Below are 27,792 nucleotides of genomic sequence, written 5' to 3'. Positions count from 1 at the left end.
GTTGCAGCGTGTAAAATCGAGATAAATGAAAGACAAGTGAAACGCGTATATAATAAGCCAATTAAAATGGACAAACGAAAAAAAAAACAAGGTGAAAGCTGGGAATCCTAATTTCCTAATTTGTTTGTCCACACGGCACGGGTATTCAAGAATAAAATAAATAAATATTTTTTTTCTTCCTATTTTGTTTAAGAAAAAGAGGAAATAAAACCTTTTTGATTTGAAGGAGAGAAAGACAGCTGACTACACTCTGCAGCAGTGCACATACTTAAATCTTTAAAAGCCGCTTTCTCTCTCTGTAATCTCCGCCATATCCAAATGGCTTCCTCAGCTCCTCTCTCTCAAACCAAACCCTACCAAAACCTCCATTAATCCCCACAACTCCTTCATCTTCCTTCTCTCTCTGTCTCTCTGTCTCTCTCTCTCTCTCTCTCTATATATATATATATATACATATCTATTTATCTACCTACTCTCACTCTCTCTCTCTCTCTCTCTCTAGCTACATATCTACAATGGCTTCAACGCCTCCACACTGTTCAATCACAGCGACAAAGCCGTATCAAACCCACCGATACCCACAAAACCAGCACCTAAAATCTCAGCGCCAGAGCCGCCAAAGCAATCAATGGACGAAGCAACAAGTTTCTCTCCCAAAGCCTTTGCCTTTACCATCCCAAGCACCACGCACTGCCGCAAAAACACCCACTGCCACACCCACTTCCTCCTTTTCCTCTCTCTGCCCTCTCCCTCATCCAAAATCCGATCTTGTCACCGCTTTTTCGGGCCGCCGCTCCACCCGATTCGTCTCCAAAATGCACTTGGGCCGCCCCAAAACTACCATGGGATCCTACCGCTCTCCTCTCGCCGAGGAGGCCCTGCACCAAGCCGTCCAATTCGGTAACGACGATCTTGCTCTTGATGATATTTTGCTTAGTTTTCACTCCAAGCTTTGCGGCTCTGATGATTACATTTTTTTATTTCGAGAGCTTGGGAATAGAGGTGAGTATTGGAAAGGGATTCGGTGCTTTGAGTTTGCAGTGAGGCGTGAGAAAAGGAGAACTGAGCAGGGGAAATTGGCTAGTTCTATGATTAGTACTCTTGGTAGGTTAGGAAAGGTTGAGCTTGCTAAGAATGTGTTTCAAACGGCTGTTAATGAGGGGTATGGAAAGACTGTTTATACGTATTCAGCGTTGATTACCGCTTATGGGCGAAATGGGTATTGTGAGGAGGCTATCAGAGTGTTTGAGTCGATGAAAGATTCGGGCTTGAAGCCAAATTTGGTTACTTACAATGCAGTGATTGATGCGTATGGAAAAGGGGGAGTGGAGTTTAAGAGGGTAGTGGAGATTTTCAATGAGATGCTGAGAAATGGGGAGCAACCGGATCGAATCACTTATAATTCGCTCCTAGCGGTTTGTAGTCGAGGCGGGCTGTGGGAGATGGCTCGAAACTTGTTTAGTGAAATGGTGGATAGAGGAATTGATCAGGATATTTATACGTATAATACCCTTATAGATGCGATTTGTAAAGGTGGGCAGATGGATTTGGCATATCAGATTATGTCCGAGATGCCTTCCAAAAATATTTTGCCCAATGTGGTCACTTATAGTACTATTATTGATGGGTATGCTAAGGCTGGTAGATTAGAAGATGCACTAAGTTTATTTAATGAAATGAAATTTTTGGCCATTGGTCTGGATAGAGTTCTGTATAATACATTGCTTTCACTTTATGGGAAGCTTGGTAGGTTCGAAGATGCTTTGAAGGTTTGCAAGGAAATGGAAAGTGTTGGGATTGCTAAGGATGTTGTATCTTATAATGCACTTCTTGGTGGGTATGGGAAGCAAGGGAAGTATGATGACGCTAAAAGAATGTACAATCAGATGAAAGAAGAACGTGTATCACCTAACATATTAACTTATTCAACATTGATTGATGTGTATTCAAAAGGTGGTTTGTATATGGAGGCAATGAAGGTTTTTAGAGAGTTTAAGCAGGCAGGGCTGAAGGCTGATGTTGTGCTTTATAGTGAACTTGTCAATGCTTTGTGCAAAAATGGACTGGTCGAATCTGCTGTTCTGTTGCTTGATGAGATGACCAAGGAAGGGATTCGACCTAATGTTGTCACTTATAATTCAATAATTGATGCTTTTGGTCGGTCAGCAACAACAGAATGTGCAGCTGATGCTGCTGGTGGCAGCATTGTGCTACAGACAGAATCTTCATCTTCAGTTTCTGAAGGGGATGCCATTGGGATTCAGGTGGGAGATAGGGGGGATAACAGATTTATGAAGATGTTTGGGCAACTTGCTGCTGAGAAAGCAGGTTATGCAAAAACAGATAGGAAGGTTAGACAAGAAATCTTGTGCATTCTGGGCATCTTTCAGAAGATGCATGAGCTAGACATCAAACCAAACGTTGTCACATTTTCTGCCATTTTAAATGCTTGCAGGTATATCTTTTTATCTTTCATGTATGTCTTATTACATTATTGAGGACTGTGTTGCTTAAAGATTCGTTAAAATCAAATTGAGCTGTGCATTACTAGATATTGAGATTTACGTGTGGCCTCCGTGTATTGGAATGTCGTTGAGAGTTTTAGGCTACAATGCCCATGATTAGATGGTTGGTTAGGAAATCTAATGTTGAGTACAATGTCAATGCTTTTATCTCTGTTTTGCCTTCCCCTAATCTCTTTGTATATGTAGTCCAATAGTCTCCCAGAATGTATGGCTAATCTCTGTTTCAATGGCCTATAAATGTAGCCGTTGTAATTCTTTTGAAGATGCTTCAATGTTATTGGAGGAACTCCGGTTGTTTGATAACAAAGTTTACGGTGTTGCCCACGGACTTCTCATGGGCTACAGGGATAATGTATGGGTTAAAGCTGAGTCTCTGTTTGATGAAGTTAAGCAGATGGACTCTTCAACTGCATCTGCATTCTATAATGCTCTGACCGACATGCTATGGCACTACGGACAGGTAAGTTTTGCCAATTGAGATGCCACCTTTTCAGGCTTTCATGGTTTTCCCTTTTGCCCATACGAAATGACGTTGATATGTTTTTTTGAAGTGTTTCAATATTTCTCTGTTTTTTTAATAGAAACAAGGGGCGCAACTGGTTGTGCTTGAAGGGAAGCGCCGAAATGTATGGGAGAGTGTGTGGTCGAATTCATGCTTGGATTTGCATTTAATGTCTTCTGGGGCTGCCCGGGCAATGGTTCATGCATGGTTGCTCAATATACGCTCTATAGTGTTTGAAGGCCAACAACTGCCGAACCTGTTAAGGTTTGCATTTTTTTTCTTCTCATCAAACAAATCACTATTCCATAATATTTTTGGTCAGAAAGTTTAGTGTTATGGTCGATTCCATGCAGCATTTTGACAGGGTGGGGCAAGCATAGCAAAGTAGTAGGTGACAGCACCTTAAGACGAGCTATTGAGGCGCTTCTTACCAGCATGGGTGCACCCTTTCGCGTTGCCAAGTGTAACTTGGGTAGGTTTATATCAACGGGATCCATGGCTGCTGCCTGGTTAAGAGAATCCGGCACACTGGAGGTGCTTGTTCTTCACGATGACAGGACTTGCCCAAATAGTGCGGATTTGGAGCAAACCTCCAATTTGCAAGCCCTCGCCTTGTAGTTGTTGTATGTAACATATGACAATTTCTTGTATCCTTCTAAACATGTTTATAAATGTAATATATGTGTTATTATCATATTTTTCTAGCTTGATGCTCACTTTTTTGTATCTGAATTTGGAATTTTGCAGTCTATTTTTGCATTAGGGGATGTAGCCTTCGAAATTTTATGGTCGTCAATGGAATACTTACCCAACAATGTTTCCCAGAGTCCCTCAGTCTAATTCTTTCATGCCATGGTCCATTAGTCCATGAGGTAACTCAATTCGCATTGGGTGGGTTGGGAACGTGAAAACCCTGTGACTCCTGAATCGTAACACATGCTTGTTTCTAATGTGGTTTGGTGATTGATTTTCTACATGGAAATTAAAGAATTGATTAAACAAAATGTTGGATTAACTGGAAAATGAGAATACAATTTTTTACACTCTCCCTATGCGCAAGATCCCCTTGCGTAACGTATATGCTGAGGCAAGATAGCAAGCCTCAATAAATCACCTAACGTTTATCCACACTAAACACCACCTAAGGTTTATTGGTGTTTTCAGAAAACTCTTCGTTAATTTTGTCTAAAAATTGATAAATTAAAAAAATTACTTCTTGAAATGATCAAATTGACCTCAATAATTAAACCTCATGGGTGTGGATATGCAATCTGATTTTTTGGATAACCGATTAGCGCAAGGGGTTTTGTAAAACAATTTAAAACCTCAAGAGGAGTCGTCGTAATTTTCAAAACCTCATGGTTTTACTATGAAAACACTAAAATCTTCGGGGTATCAATGTAAATAACTAAATCTTTTAACTACAGTTGATGCCCTAAACAACCTCTCAAGCTAATTTTGATTGAAATACAAATACCTACTGCAACAAAACAGAAGACCCAAGATAGCAGGAGATTAAAAGAACTAAAAAATAAATAAAACATATCTATAAATTATTGACTTAATCAGAACACATCCCTTTGCTTTATCCTTTCTTCGAGTGATTGTGCACAATATGAAAACTTGTTGCAAAGCCAATCCACCTTAAGTGGATGTAGTAGATATTCAAAAATTTACTGAATACATGCGATGCGACGACTGATAAACGGATAATATTATGAAAAAAGTACCACGATAATTCATGATGATTCCAACATCACCCACAATAAGAAACATTGCATAATCTGTTATTTTGTAAGTGTAGCTTCAAAACATACATACGCATGCCTGTTGATCTACCGCTTGTGTTGGGGAAGAATTAAGAAATGTAATACCTTTCATGTCCCTAACTTAATCCTATCCTTATGAATCGTCCTGTATGTCACTCACTTCCAAGTACAAGAATATTATCTTAAAATTGCATGTCCACTAGTGTGAAGGCCAAAAATTAGGACATGAAGGGCCTCAACCATGGTGGAAGCTTTTGCTTTTAAAAAAATGCAAAGTTTATATCACAAAACCTTACATGCCTACGTCACAGTGAGAGGAAATACCCTGAGTGGCTCTAATTTTCTAAAGCTCTTTCCTAGGCTAAGTTCATCTTCAACCTCGAAACAGCAAAGGCAAAGCAGATCTAATATTTGTGCATTTCCATTAGGCACAAACTGACATTCAGTAAGCCTTCCTTCTCAAAATTGGCCTCCGCACTTCCTTCTTTGCAGTTGTAGTGAATCCGGGTGTTGGTATTCCCACCGTGGCTTCATATAAATCCTTCAACCTTCAAGATGAGGCATGATAAAAGTAGATAATAATTATAGCATGTTTATGAGGACCAACATGTCCAGAACCAGTCAAAAGTAGGTGTACTAGGAAGAAAAATAACATAGCAAATACCTTGGAATACTGACAAACAGAGCAATCACTAAGACTCCAACAATAAGAGGGAAAACTGGTGCTGGAGTCAAATCCTGTAGGTCATGGAAGTGGAAGATGATAAGGAAACGAATGTTTAGTTAGTTTTTACTCTTAACCCACTTCATAGCCTCACATGCAAAAATTAAATCACCATAAACAAGAGTAAGCACCATGAAATCAGCAGCAACTAGGTTATATGATGACATAAAATAAGGATAGGGGCTCTATAACATAGGTTAATACCATTGTACATTTACAAGATTCGTTTAAAAACTATTGGACAATAAGTGGAACGAACCTGTTTGTGGTGATCCTCTTCAAACGTGTATCTAAGTGGGCCAACATGTATATGAGTATGCTTCTCTAAATCGACCTCAATAATCTCAGATTCAAACTTGTGGCTGCTTGACGGAAGACTAGACCGGAGCTGCAGAAGGTGCTTACCCTTAGGTAAGTCCTTCACCTGGAAAAAGTTGGAAAGAGGAAGAGGAAAGACCGACTCAATCCGAGAAACATCACTAGATGATTTGATTTCCACAAGTAGATGTGAATGCAGTTCCTCTATTCTCTTTCCTTCAACGTGGCAACTTAAAATAGTTGTGTCTGGCTGTTCAAAGACCAGAAAATCTAATGCTTTGATATCCTCGTAGCCAACCTACAAATTTAGGAAAATGCTGAAATCAACATACACATATGGGAAGCAACATCAACAAAGGCTATTTTGCCGTCTTCATTTTTCTTCTTCTTTTTCACTGTTTGCATAAAAATTTCTAGAAACTAACCTTGACAGTAACAGATTCTGGTGATGCACGCTCAATTTTAGCGCTACCCAAACCATCTTTTTTTACTACTTTGATTACATAGGTTGTGTCAGGAAGGAGTCCTCTCAAACGATAACTTCCAGATGGATCAGTCACTGTTTCCTCATAAAAGCCCTTTGATTCTGATCTGGCTTCAACTAACACACCTTCTTTTGGTTGGCCAGACAACAAAGTGACCACACCCATGGCACTAGGAAGAGTATAAACCAACTTAGATCTCACAGAAAGCATAAAATAGATTTAAAATTGCATGTTTACACAGTTACACCGTTCAAATTATAGAGCGCTAATTAAAATTCAAAAAAGATATCACAAAACTCGGACCATGCATGCTCAGAAAGATATGATGCAAAGTAGCATAAGGTAAAATATAAAGTCCATTTGATAAATAAAATAAAATTATTGATTACAAGTCAAAATTACAGTGGCATACTAATCGCCAAAAGTAAACAATAATGACTAAAAAGGGAAGGAAAACAAAATCAATGAGGCACAGTTGTATTACATAAGCTTATACCAAGTGTTGGGGGCTCGATTTAACTTTTATCCAGTCTTGGCAAAGGACAAATCCTAATCACTTCCACGTGGTTCAAAATTCTTACTATGAAAGAGAGAATGGTTTGCCACTGTTCATATGTGTGGAGGCAATAATAAAAAATAAATAAACATCCATATGATCACATATAAGAAGTATGGCTTTCTTGCAAACTAAATATAAGAGAGGACTAATGGAAAACCTGTAAGCCACTCGAGTGGCCTGGAAAACCGCTTCTGTAGACTCCCCAGAACCAAGATCTATCGCCAGTGCTGGAGGGGAAAAAGCAAACTCCTACAGGATGTCGGGAACAAAAAAGTCATTCGTCAGGTGGAGTGATTAATTACAACCTTAGCTTTGGGATGAAAGTGAACCATTTAATATTGGGGTTTTAGGGCCCTGTCACTATTGTATCTTTTTATGATGACCAGTCTTTTGCAGTGGCGGATGCAGGATTTAATCTTTAAGGGGAAAAACTTACACTCTAATGATACAAAAATTTATGAGAAAAAGAGAGGCAGGGAGCTAACTAGCTTGTAAATCATATTAACAAAACTCTAAATTTCAAATTTCAAAGACAAACCAGGTTCAAAAAACCCATTGCACATAGTACTGAAAAACTTGAATTTTGAAAGTAGAAACCAAATAAAAAATACTGTCCCGCCTTAAATGGTTAAAGTTGAAAACTAATTGGACTAAGTAAACTGGTCAAAAGATCTAAGCCTGAACAAAAATGGCATTGTATTTAGACTGAAATATATATATCCTATGGGAATGTATAATTAGCTTAAATTTTATTTTATTTTTAGTTCCAATGCTTTTTTAGCCATATACTCGGTGGAACTGATTTTTCTTGTCATATATTATTTCCAAACAAAGGTAAGCACGCACATTAGACTACTTTTGTTCTAAAACTCGTGTTGAAACTTTGGTACTGAACTGATTAACCAAATGTATTTTAAACTCAGAGCTGTGACCGATCACAAAAACAGAATAAAATAAAACACTCAGAGCTGTAAAATGAATGATGCTGATTGTTGAACCAATGTCTTGTAACCTCAGAATGCGTTCAAAGTTACTTAACTCGTACATTCTGAATATCCAAAACAAGGACTTTAAAAGAAAGAGTGCAGAATAGGAACAAAAATAAAATAATTAGCATGAGCTTTTTATTTGGAATGCAGATGCTAGAAGGGTACCTTCAGCAGAGGACGGAGATAGAAAGTCCCAGGAAATAAGTTATTAAAGAGGAAGGTTCCACCAGCTCCAGATACTGAGTTGTTTCTGTAGCCATCATCGCCACTCAAAGATAATAACACTGAAGGAATAGGCTCTTTAGCATCATCTTTAGAATATATATTTACGGAAATTTGGCCAAGCTTCTGACAAGAAAAGGAATGAGGGCCAACTTTTTTTAAATGATAGCCAGGCTGCACAAAATGAAAGACATTAGGATGATAGCAACGAATTGCAGTCTCAAGTATGTCTTGTATTCAGTTCAGCAGTGAAGATAATATTAGTTCATTCCTGTCTTAATCATTAATACCACAAATATAAAGTATGTCCCAACTATTCCCTCGAATTATGTGTACTTTGACCATCTTAAGGCAAAACCAATTTGCATTGCACTACACCAGGAAGGGAGAATCTTAATGCAGGAATAGAGATATCAACCTGTCTTTTGTTCTTGATTTAACTTATCCGTATTAAGAAAAATAAAAGACGTAAGAATAAGCACAAATATGTCAAAAAGATATATGACGGTTGGATCACAAGTTTAGCTAGGGAGGTTTTTATGGACAATCTTTAGGGAATGCCTACAAACAATCTATCAAGTTATATCTCGAGATATATTAGCAGTGAAGGCCAAGGTCTCCAAAATCTGTACTACTTACATTATATATCTCTTAAGTTGCTTTTATGGATTTTCCTCTAAAACATGTTTAATCCTCGTAAAATCAGTAATTATTACAAAATAAACACCACCAAGAATCCAAAAAATGAACAAAGTACAAAAACATCTACCAAGTCATCAATATTCAATGCATCACCTTGACAGAACACCATGCAGAATACTTTATTGCATAAAGTAAATTAATGTCATAACATAATAGATGTCCAAACCTTGGAAGCCTCAACACTGTATGTTATTTCATCATATAAAGGACCCCCAACAAAGGAACCATCCTTTCCCGTGGTAGTTTCAAGTACTAATTCACCGTCCTTAAGTTGAGCAATGCGGCTATCTCCAGCAGCCAGAATCTTAATATGAACACCAGAAAGGGGGGGAGAGACTGATCCTTTAATATATAAACCCAATCGACCAGAGAATGGAGGGATTGAAGCTTGACAACCATCATTTGTAACTACAACCTGACGAAGAAAAGTTTTAAGATTAATCTTGATACAACATAATAGAGACTTCTATTTCTATAGTTAGAAAAACTAAAAACCAATCCATACATGATGTTGTTTGGGATAAAACAAGATCTTCCCCATCTCATTATTTCTGCAAAACATCACAGCTCATGTCATAAGCAAAAATTGTGAAATAACAGCAAATCAGCAACACCGATGCGATACTAAGTTTTCTTAACAAGAAAAAGTGAGTAAAACTGTGAAAGGATAGAGTAACAATTAAGAAACTAATCAAAAGACATACTAAAAGGACGATATTATTGATGCATCTCAACATTTGAGATGTACAAGAGCTATAAATAAGCAGTACAAAAAAACTATGCACCTTGAATCCTGAGGAACGAAGGTAAGTTTTTCTCCGAGATTGGCCCATACAGAATATTCATACACAGCAGCACTTTGGTCATTTTCACTGGAAGTAAGTCTAGCTGTGGTCCCATCTATAATACTGCCCCCGCTACTTAGAATGTCGACAATGAAATTCTCAGGTAGCTCATTGACACCATCAAACGAGCTTGATGCAACACTGATTTGTCCTTTAAGAAGATACTTTTGTCCTTTCAGATAAATAGGCTGCAAAATGAGATAAAACATGTGAGGTGAAGGAGATTCTACTTAAGCAAGGTCACAAAAGAATGAATTTTTTTATTAAAAAAAAATTAAGAATCAAGATAAACACCTTACCGATGGGTTTAATGTATCAATCTCAATTGATGAGCTCCCAAAGAAAACACACGAGTTGACAAAATGAAGTTCATGCACTCCAGGATATTCTACACAAATATTCTGAGAACCTTTCTGCAGTTCATAAAGAGGAGAATAAATTTCACACGCTGGTGCATTTGTGTCTTCATTTAGTTCATCTGGGCTTATAAATGAACAGAGCAAACCTTAATTTTCAAATTAATGGATGAACCATCTGGTAGAGTCATATAAGCATCTACATCATGGGTGGAAATGGCATTGACCCAGTAACCTTTTTGAACAAATTCAATTCCTTTTACGTCGTCAAGACCAACATCCACATCAATGAAACTTTGCTCCCAGCACCAATTATCTTCTACAGCTGCAGGTTCTTCTGAATTGTGTTTGACCTAAAGTAACAACAATCATCCAAAGAAAAACACATGTCTAAATCAATGGCATTTATAGCAAGTCAGTGCTAATTCCGACATGCACACCTTTTTGCTCATCTCACAACTACTGTCTGCAGCACAAAATACTAGTTAAACACAATGTTATGGGCAGAAGACAAGAAATGTACCTCAAATCTGTATTTCCCAGGGATGACGTTTTGAAAGAGAAATTCACTACTCTTATCAGTCAAACTAACAGTCCTCCTCTCTTCATTTCGTTTACCAGCTAAACCAACAAGGGTAACAGAAACAGAAGCACCACACTTCTCCTTGCAGGCTACAGTACCACGCACATTGACCAATGCCTTAATTGTACAAAAAGAGAGGGAAAAAAGGAAGGATCAGAAAGAAATATCTTAGTGATAAATTAAACATCTATCATAAACAAGCATCTAAAATCATCAGAATTTATTGTTGACTAGATTTTGGTGTCCATAATCATATCATCTGTTCTAATAAACTACTAGGCAATGAAATAACTAGACCACCAACCAAATCAAGCTGATGCCAAGATATTGTATTATGGCAGAAGCATATTTGTATGAGAAAGCATTGAAGACCCAATGATAGAGAAAATAAAAGTCATTATATTTTATAGAAGAAAAAAAAAATCCATATAATTTACATAAGTTTACCTGAGAAAATTTCACGTCCAATAATGGACTTTTGACCACAACATCGATATAAGATGGCAAAAACATTAGACCAGAAGCACTCTCAGGCGAAGCTGCTAAAGCAGATAAACGATATTCACCAGGTGGAACCTGGGCAATGTAAAAGACAAAGGTGAGGCAAATTTCATAGGTAATGGGGTTAATTTTTGATCTTGATGCATATGTCAATTAATGACTGGATGAAAGCCACCAAAAAGGAAAACAAACAAAAATGAAATACAGCAGAAAAAATCAACATACTAAATTTATAAATACTCGCAAAGAAAGGTCCCAAGATCAGTTCTCATTTGCAGTTGTACTTCTATAGCTTATCAACTAATCTTATAACAAAAATGACTAAGTTGGTACAAAGCATTTTTTTTTCTTTTATAGGAAGTTCAAAAGAACTTTAAGCAATCAAAAACACAAGATAGCAGTAACTTGAACCCAGTTCCAGTTATTCATTGCTTCAAAAATATACTAGGATCAGCCCATTAACCAAACAACTTCACAAAACTTCCAATACCAGTCGCATATAAAATAAATGAAAAGGAGATCAAAGTAATTTAGTCCGGCTTTGAACATAAGAACTGGGTCAGTTATCCCTCTTCTCTTTCATAACCTTAGCCACCTCAATATAAGAAAAGAAAGTACAAGTCTCTAGATATGCCCAGAAACTAAAGAGCACCTCCTTATTGCACATAAAGATAACAGACCTCAAAGCAGAAACTTCCACTTCCATCAGTCTGCTTCACTTGAGGTTTGACATTTTCAGGGCCATGAGTCAAAGCTACCTAGAATATAAATGTGACAAATATTAATCCTGCACATAACATAGAATGAAGAGCATAGGACTGATTTTACCTTTGCCTTGTAACCAGAACTAGTCATCTGAACCACACCACAGACATCATAGGAAACTGCTTTAATATCCACAATTGAAGCCATGTTCGGTAATACCTGGATCAGCAAGCAAAGTAAGATAAAACACAATTCATTATGATAAGAAAGTCAATACAATTCACCTAGTTAAATGCAGATATTGAACATTGTAGCTTCCAACACAAAAGGATGGTACCCTTGCTATAGAATCAATACAAAAGTTCAGAAATAGATTCTCATAAAATATTCTACCAAATAATCGTTCAAACTGCTGAACTTGTAATGCTCTTTTGTGGCTTCTATTGCATAGCGATTGGAAGTAACCTGAAACATTGAACAGCTAAGTAAGCTAAATTCAATAGCAAATGACAATAACAATAGTATGCCATCTAGTTTGGATAGAAGGTGTTGGAAGTTGGAACTATCAAGGATGCCTTCTTGTAAATCTTTTGAAAGGAAGTTGGTTGCGATCAATTTCTTTCTTATTTTTATCCTGCTCCTTTGATTTAAAAGGCCAAACCAAGGGACATGTTCTATCCTAGATAATTGCCCATGGTAGGGCCATCACTTGCGATATGGTTGAGAGGAGAAGAGTTAATGCTTGCCTTTCTTTACATTTGTGTATCATGTGTTCGGATGAAGCTAGAAATGCACACAATTGTTTATTTATCGCCCCATTGCATTAGATTTATGGCGGAGGAATAGGGAAGTTGGATTAAGTTGGGTTATCCCCACATCTCCTAGAACGCTCCAGGAATGGCTAATAGCAAGCACCAAGGCACTATTAGCCGTTCCTTGAGCAATTATATTGATCATATGTTTCTCCATTGCCTAACGCATTTTCATTGTAGAATACATTCGTGTGTTGAGAAAGAATGTTCCTTTAGGGCCCGTTTGGTTCATGGATTCAACTTCTTGGGAATAAACTTCCCATGTCTAATCCCACGAGACGGGAATGGAGGTCCCACGACACGGGAATGCTGGGAAATGAGGACTAGGAAATGCAACTATATCCCATTCCCAAGTTTGGTTAGTGCAGTATAAGGAATGAAAAGTTATCAAATTTCCAACATTACCCTTGATTTTTTAATTATTAAGGGTTAATATATGAAGAGTTTTTTAAGGGTCAAAAGTGTTATTTAAAAATAATAACATGGGTAAGTTAGTCCAAAAAACCTGTATTAAATGCTTTCCCAAGTGGGGGGAAAAATTTCCCAAGGTGAGCCAAGAGTATGAACTTCCCCCTTACATGGGAAGTCCATACGCACGAGTCCAAATTGCATTCCCAAGAGTTCACTTACCAAACATGGGAATGCAATTTGAAACCCATTCCCAAGCTCCAAAACCTTGAACCAAACAGGCTCTTAGTGGAGATAAAAAGGCAGAAGTGTTGTGGAAGTTCTATATAATAGATGCTTTTGGGTGGTTTGGTTGGAATGAAATGCTAGAATCTTCCAAGGAAAAATATAGTCAGATTCATTGTGGAGAAGAGTTTGTTATTGGCTTCAGTCTCTTTTGCATTTAGAGATATATAGTTCATTGTTCATGGGATTGGGGAGCTGCAAGTTGCTGAATTTTTTGGGCTTTTTCAATATTTTAGTGTGTAATAAAGAAAGCTAACAGGAAGGAAGAAAATAGATGCATAATTATACCTGGTCAAGCTTGTAATACCCTTGTTTGTCAGTGATGGACCTTTCATGACCATCAACTATGATTCTAACACCTTCAACTCCTACATCATTTCCATCAACAACACGGCCACCAACAGAAAATCCAGTGACCTGCACAACAAGAATAGAAGATGATGCTGTTAAATATATGCTAACAATCACAACACACAACACAAAAATAACTAACGTTAGCAAACACAAATAAATTAGATAACATTTTCAAATGGATGCATGGGCTGCCAATTGTTTAATCCAAATGAAATCAGTATGAATAACATATTTGTTTAATATGTTTATAATGTTAGCATGCACAAATTTGCTATATGATGGTTCCACATTGATGGATGGGAAGCCAATCAATAGATTTAACCCAAACGAAGTGAGGCTATGTGACTTATAACCCAGTTTAATCTTGTTAAGAAAATACAAAAGTATTTAGAGAAGACAGATTGTGAAAGGAAAACTACGACATCACCAAATTGCCTGAATAACCTTGTAGGCCATTATGCACCTTACCTGGAACTTTTGGGGAACTGTCACATGTTGATGCTCCACAATTACTGACATGACAGGAGGTGAAACATCAAATACTGTGTTTTCCCCCTTGTAGTAAGGTATGAGCTCGTATGTTCCTGCCAATGATTCAACGAAACTGAGCACTAGGTTCAACTTGAAAGCAGTTAAATTGCTGAGATGCATATAATGAGCATTTTTCCATGCAAGGAAGAGGACTTCAAACCAGATGAATCTTGAAATTTCATCAACTGAATAAGGTGGCACAGTAACTGAGATTTGTAATCGATACTTGGTCCACAAAATAAGGTAGCCAAGACATTGATTACAGAAGAAGATGATATAGACATAAATCTGAACGTAAATGCTCTGCCCTTTGTAGGAAGATAAGACTCATGCGGCCACTACACCTTCTTTTAACTTTTTAAGGGGGTAAGTGGTGTCCTTTTGTCTGGAGACCAAATTTTGATATTAGGTTATCAATGGACAAAACCAAATTGTGGTTCTCTGCAAAAGTTGCAAGCATCTATTCGTCTGAACTACTCTTTCCTTAAACATATTAATGTTTAATTTTATTTTATTTTATAAAAGGAACACAATAATGTTTAATATTATTCACTTAGTTGTAAACGAAATGCTAGATGCAGTTCCTGTATAGTTTGCTGACCAAAGACTTAAGGGTCTGTTTGATAACCATTTCAATTTTAGTTTTTAGTTTTTAGTTTTTAGTTTTCATTTTTTATTTTTCATTTTTCATTTTTCATTTTTTGTGCTAGAGTATAGAGGAAAAAGGGGGAGAATGGACGTGAGAATGAGAGTGGAGATGAGATTGAGAGGGGAGGATGGGAGGGAGGAGTAACAAAAGTGAAAACAAAAACTAAAAATTGAAATCTATTTGAAATTGTTTTCACTTTCAAGTTTTTGTTTTAACTTTTGTTACTCCTCCTCATCCTGACCTCCCATCCTCTCTCTCAATCTCATCCTCACTCCCATTCTCACTCTCATTTTCCTCTATACTAGCACAAAAAATAAAAACTAAAAACTAAAATTGAAATGGTTTGGTTATCAAACGGCCCTAAAAGTATACTCTTAAATTATTCAAATTACATGCACCAATCAGTTAAAATCCCAATGGTGCATCTACAAATAACATGTAATCAAACAATAATAATACATATAGGATGAATAAGCGGAAAGGTAAAACCCAAACTGAAAGGATATGAGGAAAAAAGGCTACCGAAACTGTGATAATAGAACAAATAAACAGAAAATATATAGAATTACCACAAGGTATTGATCTAAACACAAACATCCCATGAGCATCAGATACAGCATGGCAGAGCGCCTTCCTCATTCCAGAGGCAGTACCAGAACCTTGGGGACAGTCTACCTCTAAGACGTCATCCGAGTATAAATAAACGTGAACTCCCAATATTGGATTTCCCTACCCAAAAAAAAAAAAAAAAGAATCATAAGTAAATATGCTAGAAGTCCAATTTCACCTGATCACCACATTAGGGGAGCTCACATAAATTAAGAAATTTTTGTATTAATGGATAGATTTCTCAATGTATTGGACAGAAGATATTTAACATAGGGACTTGTTGAGAAAGCAAATTGTATTTTGCACAATTGTCATCTCTAAAGTAACATTTTTACCTGAGAAACAACAAATCCACGAATATCGTACCCAGGGACATAGAAAATGTCGTCAACTACGCCATTTCCGAACCCCAATTTCACCTGCAAGAAGCATATTATTTCAACATAAGTGGCATGTAAACTTGTAAACGCTTATCAATGGCAACATAATAGGATCTTATAAAACCAAGTAACAAGTACAAAGATCACATGGGGAATTAAGGGGTAAAGATACACAACACACCAGGCGAAAAGGAAAGTAAAACAATCTTGGCAGGAAGGAAAAAAACAAACCTCTGTTGAACCTCTAATTTCAACTTTCAAGTCAGGATGCGAAGCACGTAGTTCATAGTTTCCTGCACTGAAAAAAGGGTATGATAAGAAAGGTACGATCTGCAGTAAAATTGATTAATGGAGAGAGAGAGAGAGAGAAGGAAAGAGAAGGAAATCTTTATAATATAAAAGAAAAATTAATAAGTTTTGGAAATCAAATCACAACTGGTGAAATGTGCAGACATCAGAAAAACTTGTGAATGGTGATATAAACAAAGCTCAACTTTTGTACCTGGAATAATATTTTTGAACAAGTAATTCCCCCCTGCTGATGTTAGAACAGAAGAAACAACATCACCAGTATCAGACAAAAGTTCAACTTCAATATTTGAAGGACCTCCATTTTTAACAGAACAGCTCCCTCCGCCAACAGCTCCCACAACTCTACCAGAAATTGAGAACCTGCCACATATAAACAAGGTATTTTATACGGAAAATCCAAATCAAGCACAAGAACAGACAGATGCTTCCAAGATAATGAAAACTCAAATAAGAACAAAAGGAGAAATTGAAACAAACCCTGTAAACCGAAAATTAATATCTTCACTACCATTGCAGCCGGTATGATCAACAACAACAGGAACCTATAAAATACTACTATTGTCAGATCTTTTGACAAGCAAATTCTGAGTCGAAAGGCCATGTATGGGAACATATATCTATATATTTATATATAGATATATATATATATATATATAGAGAGAGAGAGAGAGAGAGAGAGAGAGAGAGAGATGATGCTTGGGGAAGATTATATAGATAACAAAAAAGTTAATAAACCTTTTCTGGGTTCCATGACCATCCATCTGGCCCATTGATTTTAATTACAAAAGAACCCTGCATTAGAAATAATGGCTATGAGAAGCATTGAAGATCAAATGAAAACACAGAACGTTTCAGATAAGTATGGCTTTTGATGATCTCCGCTAATCATGTAGTAATTTTTAAAACAACAATAGAGCATGAGCATGTAATATAGCTTCCAAGCTCCATAACACAGACTCCATAACACGAAAAGAATAACAATAAAAATATAGCAGGAATAGAATGGCATACACAAACACAAAGACATGGAATTGGTACAAATCCTTAAAATTCATGCATTAACATAAGAAATACCTTGTCATATACGGGAATGAAGTAGTAACCATTTGGAGCACATTGAGTACTATCCTTCAACAACCCATCAACTGTCCTAAGCTCAACCTAAAATCACAATCAAGAAGACATGAGTGCTTTATGCCAACTGCCGTCAAACCCAACAAAGAAAATCAGCCAGTAATTCCAAATTGTTACCGTGATGTGAGAATAATCCAATTTAGCATCCGTGGGCTTCCTCGCCTTGATCAAAGAAGAGCTAGCCTACAAGTTTTTCAAGTATGATTGTTTGATCAGGTATAAGGGTAGAACCCACAAACTCCAACGGCAAATAAAACGAAGAGAAGGAAACTACAAGTGACTTTACCTCGACGAAGCCGCCACAACCGTGGATTGAATCGGCGAAACTGGTAGAAACCCAAGAGATTGCGACGAAGAATAATAAGAGAGAGGCGTCTTTGATGCCCATTTTGCACTTGTGGTTTGGACTTCAGAGATTGGCGAGAGCCGAGAAGATGTGTCTCTCTGAAATCAACGACACAGATCTGGTAATTTACACGAGCTTCATATCATATAATAAAACAATGAACCAGTCTAGAGAGACAGTCCAGAGAGTCGAGTGTTTCAGTCCATGAGAGGGGTTAAGAAATCAGAATAACGAGTGTCAATGGCCATCTTTGTAATTTTCACAAAATGTGGGGCGATGTTTGAATTTATTGTAATTGTTGATACACTTTGAAAAATTAAAAACTCCAAACTTTATTAAAATAACTTTTCAAAAAATTAAAAACCCAGCAGCCCCTCCCCGACCCGCCGCAACCCCAACCCCAACGTCGCTGCAAGTAATCTCCCTCTCTCTCTCTCGGGGGTTTAATTCTGTCTAATGGCTACCGACGGATTCAGACGGCTACAGGTTTCTTCAGCTCCACCTCGAAAAATTAATGTCCAAAAATTTGCGGAATCACGAGCTCCGGAGCTTGAGACGCTCCATACAATTGTATCTAATAGAGTGAACAATGATTTCCGGTCACGGAGAAGCAAGAGAAGAAGAACCACCGCGTACGACAATCAAGCCGCTAAAAAAAGATGCAGAAAGAAGCGAAAACTTGGACTTGTTGATCAGGGCAGCAATGCTTTGCCTTCAGAGAAAGACGAAAAGAATGTTCCTCGTCGCATTCGTCGGAGAACTGAGCTTAAAATGAACCTTGAAAATGGTTTCTGCACATCAGGGGATGGCACCAAGAGGCTTAGAACACATATTTGGCATGCGAAGCGGTTCACAATGACAAAGCTTTGGGGTTATTACCTTCCCCTGGGTTTGCAGGGCAGGTAATGCATTACCAATTTACTTGTACATTTACATTTTTCGTTGAATTATTGTTATATTTATTCATAAAATGAATGTCCTTAATGTAGAGGACGGGGGTCCAAAGCTGTCCTGAAGTGGTTCAAGGATGGAATGCTTGTGCATGATGCAAGCTATCATGTAGCTATCCAATTGGAGGGTCCGGAGGCAGGCATTTACTTTACTTTCTATTATAAACTCATTTATCTCTTCTTTTTCCCCTTTATTTTTTGTTTTTTTCTTCCAAAAAATGAAAAAGTGTTGCAATATGTTCTTTTTCCTTACTAAATTTTGATCTTATCTTATTTCATATGCATCCAGGATTCATTACTATCAGTGTTAGAAATGGTGATGGTGCCTTCTTCATCAGCTCGTTCTGTTATTTCTGGTATCATATATGACAGTGCTATGGTAAGCTATCCAGTTGTATTTTTCTTGTAAGCGTGGATGACTTGAGATATTAATTTTATGACCCGTTTTTGCAGCTTCATCATTTGGGAGCACCTTTTTCAACCCCAATTGCTCCTGTGACCTATATGTGGCGGCCTTCTGGCCCACCAAGCGATGGATGTAATGGACTAGAGGGTACAGAGAACTCTTCTACCTTTCGCCAGCTTTGGGTGTGGATACATGCTTCTGTTCTCACTGAAGCCTATCATACTCTGAAATTAGCTTGCCAGAAAGAGGTACAAACGCTTAATCTCATCTGACTTCACTTTGAAAGCATCTGGAGTCTGTGTCTAACTAGGTTTTTGTTTTTTTTTATCTTCTCTTGTTTTAACTTTTATGAATCTTACAATAGGCTGTAGTGGTACTGGTTTGGCGTTTAATTTGTGAGCGAATAATGATTTGTTGCAATATGAAAACTTTTGTCTACTTTCATGCTCTGTATATGATGTTCATGGTAAGCCAACATTATTTTAAAATGTGATTCAAGTGGTTTATGTTCAGTGCTTTGTTGCAAAAGATTCGCCTCTAGTCTAGAGTCGGAAGATTTCATGTCAGAAAAGAAAACTCATTACTGTTAGATGCTTACCGCATGTTCTCGATATATTATTTGCTGTTATTAACTCCATGCATTTTTATCTCAGATGGATAACAGGGATATCTTGATTAATTGTTTCTCACTTGAGGGTCAACTTGCGAAATTAGAAGTAGTGGGATTAAAAGCATTTCAACTCCTTCAAAGGACATTATGCCCTACCACAAGGTGAGTTACGGAAAGAATTTGATTCATTAACCAAATAATGAGGTTAAAGATGGCTAATGGTGTTGTCTGGCTGAACAGGATTAGAGATGATTCTTGGAATTTGATGAAACATTCAGTTTCTGAGGCCAAAGATGATTCCCAATCTAAGATTATACTTGAAAAAGAGGACAGCATTCCTTCTCATGCAATCTTGTCTCTTAATGTCAAGGATCCTCGTACATTAACAGAGAAGGAAAAGATTGCATATGCTCCAGAATCAGGCTCTACTAGTATACTAGGTGATGTTCTAGGAACTGAACGCAAAGAGCATGTTGTCTTTGGAAGATTTTCAGACGAGCCTGAAGGTAGTGGCATGCTCGCAGAAAAAAGTTTGTGGGACGTTAGCAGTGGAGTAAGTCCTCCAGTGGAAGAGGAGGTTATTTGCAAGGAAAAACATGACCAGCATAAGAATTTCCTCTGCCTCGATGATTTGAGTTCAGGGGCACTAAATACTTCAACCAAGTCTCCGTGCTCAAGATCTTGCCCTATTATGCTGTTGAAAAATAATAATGGAAGGGGCTTGAATATTGGGTAAACTCCTTTTCTCCTTGCTTATTCTTCATTTAGCGTTATGTGGGTTAAATCAATTGCTGCATAATGTTATGTTCTTGTATTAATGCTAGCTCTTATGTTTGGGTTTCGGTGGACACGATGTCCTCTGAATTGTATGTTTGTATTTTTCCACTTGTTAACATATTATGTTTCTCATAAGAAAAAAAAAAATGTAGAGTCTCATGCTTGTTTGTGATTCAGGTATATTAACAAGGTCCATATCTATTTCTTATCTGAAGCATGAAAATCATGACTTAAATGTTTACTATTGGCTCTTTGTGCAATAATTGATAACTCATATTTGAAGTTCTGAATTTTATGGGCAGCAGAATGTGACAATCAATTTTTCTGACCTGCCTTAAAATGACATCAGTTCGTCAATTTTTTCTATTGACTTTTGATCTATTTGTATAGTTACCATAGAATTCAATCTCTTATTGCCTTACAGATGGTCTGTTATCCTCCCCTTAAGCTGGGTCAGGGCATTTTGGATTTCTCTTGTCTCCAAGGGGGCTCATGCAATGGGTTTGAGAGAGAAGCACTTGATTTCAAGTGAAGTAAGCATGTGAACTTCGTATCTATAATATTTAATATCAGGTTGTCAAATGTCACTTGTAAGTCTCCTCTCTTTTGCAGGTGGGGTTGCCATATTTTCCTTCGGATTTTCCTGATTGCTATGCATATTTATGCCTCAAGGAAACTGAAGCTGTTGCCTCTAGTCTTAAAGAGGAACTTCGTCCTCCAGCTAAAAGGCCTTTGAGGGTTCCCATTCTACCCCCATGGAACACTATCCGAGCTGCTTTAAACGAAGGATCCACTACGGTTGGAGAAGATGAAATTTTTAGGCAGGAAAATGGCGTCAGAAGCAATTCATCATCTAACTCGGACTGTGGACTTTCTGATCCTACATTAACTGCCTGTCTAGGTAATTCATTTGATGGTTCTGTAGCACGGACGTCTGTTTCGCTGACAAAATTCTTGAATGAAATTCAAGGCTGTCATTTACATCTATGTCCTCACGTGGCGGATAAACAGACAAGTTTTACTAAGTTTATGAGGGATGAAAGCAAGCTTGGGCTGGGCCAAAATGGGATTAACAAATTGAAGTACAATCGCAAATTATGTTTTGTTAGGGTATTACTGCATGCTTACAAGGAAGGTTTTCTTGAAGAGGGAGCAGTCGTTTGTGCACCTCAACTGACTGACATATCAATGTGGAAGAGGTAGTCCTTTTTGCTTTGGACTTTTTATTCTGAAATTTTGTGATTTGTTCCTTACATTGATATCCTATTTGCTTCTTATGATTATATTAGCACTTGGCAGCACTTGTAATTTCCTCCGTCTTTTATTTTCTATTAGAGGTGTCTTAATGTGTTGGTGGTTGATAAGTTGATCAAATGTGTCTGCTCTAATGTGCCTGGACCATGATAAAGGCACTATAGTTTGAGAGATATATTGACTTATGTTAGGTTATGCCTCATTACCATCAGAACTTGCCTTGATGAAAGTTTACTGAAATTTAAATGCGACCATTGATAATTGTAATCTTGGGAGTGCCTTGTAGGTTTTGTGGCTATTTTTGAAAGATATTTATCTGTATTTCATAGTAATATCCATGCTGCAGACCAATAATCTAAAGCCTTTTTAAATATAAATAAATAAAATAAAATAGCATCATGTGTGTCTTGCAGGTCAGAGTTTTTCGATAGAGGACTTCAAATGCCTCAATCGGCTGTGACATCGTACTTCAAAGAGCAATCTTCTGGTAAGTGGGAACTCCAAATACCAGAGGACACTGTTGGTAGAGAATCTCATCGTTGGCCAATAGGCTTTGTCACCACTGGTTTCGTTCGAGGGAGGTTAGTTTACAGTCCTCCTGCTACATCACAACTCCCAGCTTTTGTTTCTATTGTTCTATACATTTATTTTTTTTGTCTTGACTATGTCGCGTTGAATTTTATATGCAGCAAGAAGCCGGTAGCAGAAGCTTTTTGTGAGGCAGTTGTACTTAATCATCTTAGAGAGGAACAATGGGATTCGAAGCCAGCAATGCGTAGACGAAAGGAAATTTATGTCCTTGTCAGGAATTTGAGATCTTCAGCATATAGACTTGCTCTTGCCACCATTGTTCTGGAACATCAAGACGAAGACGTGGAATTCATGTGAACTGCGGCAAACTGTGGAGAGAGAGCATGGGTTTTTTGTTTTCTTAAGTACCAGCAATCTCCGATATGCTTATCCAATGCCATTTTTTTTATTTAAAATCTAACCAACTCAAAAAGTTGTGATTTAGTTTCCAAAAAAAAATGGCATCATCTTTCCAGAGATTACGGTATTTTTCATTCTGGGTTTTCTACAAGTTTCATCACAATTTCTCTGGACAATACAATTCAGACCAAAAAAAAACTTAAAATATTTTGTTTAAATAGGACCTTATAAAAGGTTGAAATTGAAACTCTTTGCAAAAGCAAATCTATCCTCGACAGTTGGTTCTACCAGGAATTTACACCTCAACAAATAATTGCATTACATAAAATTTAAAACAAAGAATCTGAAATCAGTAAGGAACGAAGTAATTATGATAATACATTTTACAAATAATAATAGTCGACGAATACAGCTGCCTGAGAAACATCTGCTTATCACTGGCAAAAAGAAAGAGAAACATCTGCTTAACCAAATTGTTTTATCATTTACAGCTACCTCTAAAAGCGGCTCAGAATTCAAGAGCACCAAGGGGTGAGATGCAGCCTACAGAAGTCCAATTAAACACCATGAATCTTTGTCCCTTAGAGTTTTCAAAAGGAATTAGCTGCACAACAATGTCAATTGCAAGCACAGAACTTGTTACCGCGAAACAAATAAAAGTTCATCAACTAAGTACCATGACTTCAACATAGAAGTCACACAACCACACAGGTGAGATTAAATTCAGACAATGATATCAGCATACACAAACTTCATGCACATGCACAAGGGTAGAGGGATAAAAGGAGAACGGATTTCATCTCTAACAAACGCTGAATATATCCGTACATGCAAAATGTACTACAAATGTGGCATTGGAAACATCGATTGTCATGCTTAGAGTTAAAAGCAAAAGCATGCCTATCGAAGAAAAATATTCATACCTGCATACCTGCATATTGATACGATAGTAGCCGCATCAAAGAAAAGATGTTGTCCCAACCTAGGTGCCCCAACTTATGCAATCATAAGGTATATGCATTCTTAAAGAACACTAGAGTTGAAGATTCCAATGTATATATAAAGTGAAAATGCGTTAAAATCATAGGGGCCTGTTCTATGCAGACCTACTCAGGGGAAACCCTTTCAAGCAAACTCTCAAGCTCGGGGCTTATTTCAATATCTTCTTCCTTCAATCTTTGACGCATCTCAGGATCCAATTTTCCAGCAGCTATGTAAGTCTTAAGCAACAAATAATACTCATTGGAACAGAGGCAATTTAGACGCTTCAGAATCTTGCAAAAGTTCTCAGCACTTTCAACATCTTTCTCTTCTTCAAAATACTTAAAAAATGCACTTGTGGTATCCGGGGATGGATGCCATTCCTCATCCACGGTTTCTGAAACAGCAGCTCCCAAATAGCTAACAGCCAAATCCACCTGACAGTTTTTCAAGAAGTAAAGCATGAACATTTCCCGAGCCTTAAAGAAAGGCCCTTTAGTCCTCTTACAGGCATCTGAAAAGACCAATGCTGCTTCTTCATACATGTCCTGACTGAGGTAACCACGTATAGCAGTATTTGCCAGTCGCATATCATAACTGGAGCATTTGCACTCCCATTCCTCAAAACATTCTTTCAAGCCCTCAATATCATTTAGCTTACAGAGGGCCTGAAGCATGATAAGATAGCTTATATTGTTGGTTGCTGGGAAAGCTTTCTTGAGGGATTCCCATACCCTTTTGACCTCACCTAGATTAGAAGTGCAGGCATAGAGGCTAATCAAGAAATGGTATGTATTGCGCTGCTTCAGGGGTTTCATCATTTCCTCCGACTTTTTAAGGGCTAGCTCAGCCTTGTCAAAAATCTTAGCCTTTACATAAATAGCAGCCAGGTTACTATATGTTGACCAACTGCATTGGTCTCCATCTTGTTTTTGCATCTCGTCCAGGACTCTTTCTACTCCTTCAAAATTGTTTAAAGACGCAAAGCTCTGCATCCAGATGTTATACGTAAATGTGTCCAGAGGGATTTTCCTCTGCTTCATTTCTTGCACTAAAGGAGCCACTTTCTCTGGTTGCTGCTTTCTCATATGCATAGACATGAGATTGTTAAAGACCAAAGAAGAGGAAGCAAACTCCAACTCATCCATCGTCTCATAAAGAGACAATGCCTTTTCTTCCATCAGTTCCTTGCAATAACAGTTCAAAAGGGCTCCGTAAGTAAATCGATCCTTTAAAGACGGCGATAGGCCGCTGAAGTAATCCTCAGCTGCCTCTATCCCTTTCACTTTGGACGTAAGATCCAAACGTATGGCAAAGTCAGCTTTCGAGTAATTCATTTTCCTAAACTCCATCCATTCCATTATCTGCACTAATAAAAACCAAATCAACAACAAAACAAACTACTAGTCATTACCTTGAAATATATTAACCAACCAATAAGCAATGCAGAGCAATGAGCAATGAGCAATGGAATTAAAAATAAGGTCGATTGGAATTGAAACACCTAAAACTCCATAAAATAGCACCAAAATTTGTCAGTAATTTTGAATTTGAGATGAAAATTAAGCAAATAAGGAGAAGGATAGAAGCGGAAATAGGCCTAACCTCTAAGGCATGCTGGAACTTGCGGTACTTGCGGAGCTCCTTGATACACCTCTCGAGCTCGTACTTCTTCAACATTTTGCCCTCCATAATGTACTGATTTAACGTCTTTGCCACGCTGCCTCCGGTGGCTCCCAAAGCCGATAGCCTCCGGTACAGCCTAGTGGGATTTCCAGGCTGACTCCGCGCCGACTCCGTCGCAGCCTCAACCGCCGTACAAAGCTTCCTCACCAGCCAAGTGCCGGCGGATATCGAGCGGCTAGAATTCATTTTCGTCAGAGTTAATTCTCTCTGCCTCAGAGCCAAGGGTTTTGGTAGGGTTTAACAAATCGGTATTTCTGTTAGGATTTAATTTTAAACCTTGCTTCAAATTGGGTGGATTCAAGACGCTGCGTTTTGCATCGCCATCTTTCTTATTTAAACGAGCCGGGTCATGGGTTGAGGCCCAGACCCGGCCCTGATTGATTATTGAGAGACAAGTCCCAAGTTCCAAGCTTTTGGAATTTCATCTCCGGAAAATGAAGGCTTTGGCTGTTGTTCGTCCCCCAAGCATTTGCTCATGGCCTCCCCATTCCTTACCCAAATCTCAGTATCTCCGAAGCCAACACTTTCGGGCCTCGTCCTCTTTGGTGGGATTTTTTGTTTTTGTTTTTGTTTTGGAATTTCTAATTTTTTATGTTGCATTAATTATTTATTATGCAGAGAAAAGAGCCTCAATCCGAAATACAGGCGAAGCAAGAGAAGAAGGGTGGAGTGATGGATGAAGTGTTTCTGAATTTGTTTAGGAAGAAAATGGTGGAGGAAGTTGGATGGGATTCCCGAAAACCCGGATATGATGGACTCATTGAAGTTGCAAACCGGCTTATGCTCAAAAGTCCAACCAATTCTCACACTAAAGAAGCTGCGGTACTCACTATTCTCCTCTCATTTTTCAGGACTTATTTACATATTATCTCGAATATGTAAATAAGAACTTCTATTTTCCTGCCGATGACAATTTGATATATGTGTAAAAAGTTGTGTTATTTATGAATTAATTTTACATATGTGACAATTTGTGATTTGCGGGAATGTCTCCTTCTAAGCAAGCAATCTCCTTTCTTTTCAGCTGCAAATATAAGTGACATGTATAGTGAATTGGTTCAATAAAAACACAGAGAAGATGATGATGGCCATTAGTGAGTGTTGTTGTATGGTTTGTTGTGGCAGGTGAGAATACTGAGATCCCTGTTTCCACCAATGCTGCTACAACTTTATAAATTGCTAATAGCACCCATACAAGGCGGAAAAGTAGCTGCCATCATGGTTGGTCTGTATTTCCTATTCCTCACTCATTTGATATATTATTATTATTATTTTTATCCTTGCATATATATATATATGCATATGTGATATGTTTTGAACTGAAGCAAGGGTGACTGCAATTACTTGTGAATGGCTCATGGGACCCTGCACTGTTAATTCTGTCGACCTACCCGACGGCACCTCGTGGAATAGTGGGGTGAGTGATGGCCGATCTGGTCACCTATCCAGTATGTATTTCTTTTTTTCTTATGTTTTAAGCTAAGCTCCTCAGATAATGAATGGCTATGGGATGGGATAGGTGTTTGTAGAGAAATGTAAGTACTTGGAGCAAAGCAAATGCGTCGGAATATGTGTGAATACTTGTAAGCTTCCTACTCAGGTCAGTAATTCTATTTTAAAGTTTTCTGGCCGAAAGAAGAAAAACGGTTTTGGTTATGTAGAGGAGGTGATTCTAATTGCATAAAGATGGTTGCTCCAGGCTTTCATGAAAGATTACATGGGTGTTCCTTTAGTGATGGAGCCAAACTTCAGCGACTATAGCTGCCAGGTTAACCCAATACCTCTCTCTACGCACATCATTTCAACATATTGATTCTCCGGCATTTAACTCTCTATTGAACTACCAATATGGCAGTTTAAATTCGGGATTCTCCCTCCGGTTCCTGAAGATGATGCCACTCTCAAGGAGCCGTGCTTGGACATCTGCCCTAACGCCACACAACGCAGAGACTTCGCCGGAAACATTAATGTGCAGCAATGCCCCAAGGCATGAACACTGCAGCATTCATTTGCAACTGGAGATACGTATATATCATACTACTAGATTTGAAAGGATGTGTCTCTTATGGACATAACTAGATAGTTGTGCAGCTCCTTTCTTGTATCTAAAAGTCTGCTGCTGTAAATAACAATATCCAATTGAAAATAGGATTGCAAAAAAGATCTCTCGTTTCAAAATGTCCTTTCTTTGGCAACAGCTTCTTCTAGGCCAGGGAACATATTTATCCTGTGTCATATATTGATACTAGAAGATTGTAATCAAACAAGAAAATAGGACATATGTTTTCTATTTTTTTGTAATTATATTTGTTCAATGAGAATTAATTTGTTTCTGTGAATTCTCAAATTGCGTTTGTGGGACTTCCCTGATGTGTTTTTGACAGAGAAGTTTGTGTACCAGATTTAGGGCATCACTCGTTTACATTTTTTTGTCAAACCATTTTCATTCACATATATGAGGCTGATGATGTTAAGCTGACGAGTAACTATTTTTATTTTAACACTAATCTTGAAAATTACTCGTACCAAAAAACTTTCTTGTAACGGGAATAGTATTGTTTTGTTATCACCGGGCAATAATGCAATAACATAT

General features: G+C 37.8%; 5 protein-coding genes across 9 annotated transcripts; 3 read left to right on the top strand and 2 right to left on the bottom strand.

Moving 5' to 3' along the window:
* Positions 1-137: 137 nt before the first annotated feature.
* Positions 138-3,823, top strand: GUN1 (s uncoupled 1). Of its 3 annotated transcripts, XM_089051326.1 has the most exons (5): positions 138-2,455; positions 2,769-2,985; positions 3,107-3,291; positions 3,381-3,650; positions 3,775-3,823. In XM_089051326.1, exons 1-4 carry the CDS (start codon positions 516-518, stop codon positions 3,643-3,645), a joined length of 2,607 nt encoding a protein of 868 aa, XP_088907452.1. In that variant the 5' UTR covers positions 138-515; the 3' UTR covers positions 3,646-3,650; positions 3,775-3,823. The 3 variants fall into 3 exon arrangements, with proteins under 3 accessions (XP_088907452.1, XP_008227881.2, XP_088907453.1); XM_008229659.2 differs by lacking the exon at positions 3,775-3,823 and having other exon boundaries at positions 3,381-3,731; XM_089051327.1 differs by lacking the exon at positions 3,775-3,823 and having other exon boundaries at positions 161-2,455; positions 2,871-2,985; positions 3,381-3,731.
* A 903-nt stretch (positions 3,824-4,726) lies between these two features.
* On the bottom strand, positions 4,727-17,880 carry LOC103327349 (Carbohydrate-binding-like fold). The gene is made up of 27 exons (XM_008229658.3): positions 17,546-17,880; positions 17,377-17,442; positions 17,200-17,286; positions 16,861-16,917; positions 16,603-16,667; positions 16,316-16,485; positions 16,045-16,106; positions 15,769-15,852; positions 15,394-15,553; positions 14,113-14,228; positions 13,579-13,707; positions 12,179-12,250; positions 11,909-12,004; positions 11,761-11,838; positions 11,027-11,155; positions 10,520-10,696; positions 10,146-10,349; positions 9,940-10,053; positions 9,581-9,828; positions 9,301-9,346; positions 8,962-9,210; positions 8,037-8,267; positions 7,040-7,131; positions 6,264-6,492; positions 5,780-6,136; positions 5,461-5,534; positions 4,727-5,344 (listed from the first exon to the last, which is right to left on the bottom strand). The coding sequence occupies exons 1-27, from the start codon at positions 17,645-17,647 to the stop codon at positions 5,239-5,241; spliced, it is 3,600 nt and encodes a 1,199-aa protein (XP_008227880.2). The 5' UTR covers positions 17,648-17,880; the 3' UTR covers positions 4,727-5,238.
* A 36-nt stretch (positions 17,881-17,916) lies between these two features.
* Positions 17,917-22,659, top strand: POP1 (ribonuclease Ps). The gene is made up of 10 exons (XM_008229657.3): positions 17,917-18,507; positions 18,595-18,691; positions 18,845-18,934; positions 19,009-19,209; positions 19,615-19,733; positions 19,812-20,303; positions 20,773-20,881; positions 20,961-21,547; positions 22,016-22,183; positions 22,292-22,659. The coding sequence occupies exons 1-10, from the start codon at positions 18,062-18,064 to the stop codon at positions 22,488-22,490; spliced, it is 2,508 nt and encodes an 835-aa protein (XP_008227879.2). The 5' UTR covers positions 17,917-18,061; the 3' UTR covers positions 22,491-22,659.
* Positions 22,660-22,826: 167 nt separating this feature from the next.
* On the bottom strand, positions 22,827-25,452 carry LOC103327347 (Tetratricopeptide repeat (TPR)-like superfamily protein). Of its 3 annotated transcripts, none has more exons than XR_513776.3 (3): positions 25,119-25,452; positions 23,456-24,877; positions 22,827-23,075 (listed from the first exon to the last, which is right to left on the bottom strand). XR_513776.3 is itself a non-coding variant. In XM_008229656.3 (2 exons), exons 1-2 carry the CDS (start codon positions 25,383-25,385, stop codon positions 23,639-23,641), a joined length of 1,506 nt encoding a protein of 501 aa, XP_008227878.1. In that variant the 5' UTR covers positions 25,386-25,452; the 3' UTR covers positions 22,827-23,638. The 3 variants fall into 3 exon arrangements, 1 of the variants encoding a protein (XP_008227878.1); XR_016126437.1 differs by having other exon boundaries at positions 23,464-24,877; XM_008229656.3 differs by having other exon boundaries at positions 22,827-24,877.
* Positions 25,453-25,582: 130 nt separating this feature from the next.
* On the top strand, positions 25,583-27,538 carry LOC103327346 (beta-carotene isomerase D27). The gene is made up of 7 exons (XM_089051328.1): positions 25,583-25,744; positions 25,818-26,021; positions 26,325-26,424; positions 26,525-26,616; positions 26,719-26,799; positions 26,899-26,967; positions 27,055-27,538. Exons 1-7 carry the CDS (start codon positions 25,634-25,636, stop codon positions 27,190-27,192), a joined length of 795 nt encoding a protein of 264 aa, XP_088907454.1. The 5' UTR covers positions 25,583-25,633; the 3' UTR covers positions 27,193-27,538.
* Positions 27,539-27,792: the final 254 nt, after the last annotated feature.

This window comes from Prunus mume, linkage group LG4 (assembly GCF_029339155.1).
Source record: "Prunus mume cultivar Tortuosa linkage group LG4, ASM2933915v1, whole genome shotgun sequence".
Taxonomy (NCBI): Eukaryota; Viridiplantae; Streptophyta; class Magnoliopsida; order Rosales; family Rosaceae; genus Prunus; species Prunus mume.
The sequence above is the reverse complement of the archived record's forward strand: the minus strand, read 5'-3'. Positions and strand labels throughout refer to the sequence as shown.

Bases quoted from the DNA above. Each gene is read 5' to 3' on its own strand.
- GUN1 (XM_089051326.1), top strand. From the start codon at position 516: ATGGCTTCAACGCCTCCACACTGTTCAATCACAGCGACAAAGCCGTAT. The intron at 2,456-2,768 runs GTATATCTTTTT...CTATAAATGTAG, and splicing joins GCCATTTTAAATGCTTGCAG to CCGTTGTAATTCTTTTGAAG. The intron at 2,986-3,106 runs GTAAGTTTTGCC...TTTTTTTAATAG, and splicing joins TGCTATGGCACTACGGACAG to AAACAAGGGGCGCAACTGGT.
- LOC103327349 (XM_008229658.3), bottom strand. From the start codon at position 17,647: ATGGGCATCAAAGACGCCTCTCTCTTATTATTCTTCGTCGCAATCTCT. The intron at 11,156-11,760 runs GTCTGTTATCTT...TACATTGCCCAG, and splicing joins GTGGAAGTTTCTGCTTTGAG to GTTCCACCTGGTGAATATCG. The intron at 9,347-9,580 runs GTGCATAGTTTT...GATGTTTTGCAG, and splicing joins TTCGTTCCTCAGGATTCAAG to AAATAATGAGATGGGGAAGA.
- POP1 (XM_008229657.3), top strand. From the start codon at position 18,062: ATGGCTACCGACGGATTCAGACGGCTACAGGTTTCTTCAGCTCCACCT. The intron at 18,508-18,594 runs GTAATGCATTAC...TCCTTAATGTAG, and splicing joins CCCCTGGGTTTGCAGGGCAG to AGGACGGGGGTCCAAAGCTG. The intron at 20,882-20,960 runs GTAAGCATGTGA...TCTCTTTTGCAG, and splicing joins AGCACTTGATTTCAAGTGAA to GTGGGGTTGCCATATTTTCC.
- LOC103327347 (XM_008229656.3), bottom strand. From the start codon at position 25,385: ATGAATTCTAGCCGCTCGATATCCGCCGGCACTTGGCTGGTGAGGAAG. The intron at 24,878-25,118 runs GTTAGGCCTATT...TTATTAGTGCAG, and splicing joins AGTTCCAGCATGCCTTAGAG to ATAATGGAATGGATGGAGTT.
- LOC103327346 (XM_089051328.1), top strand. From the start codon at position 25,634: ATGAAGGCTTTGGCTGTTGTTCGTCCCCCAAGCATTTGCTCATGGCCT. The intron at 26,617-26,718 runs GTGAGTGATGGC...GGGATGGGATAG, and splicing joins GCACCTCGTGGAATAGTGGG to GTGTTTGTAGAGAAATGTAA. The intron at 26,968-27,054 runs GTTAACCCAATA...CCAATATGGCAG, and splicing joins TCAGCGACTATAGCTGCCAG to TTTAAATTCGGGATTCTCCC.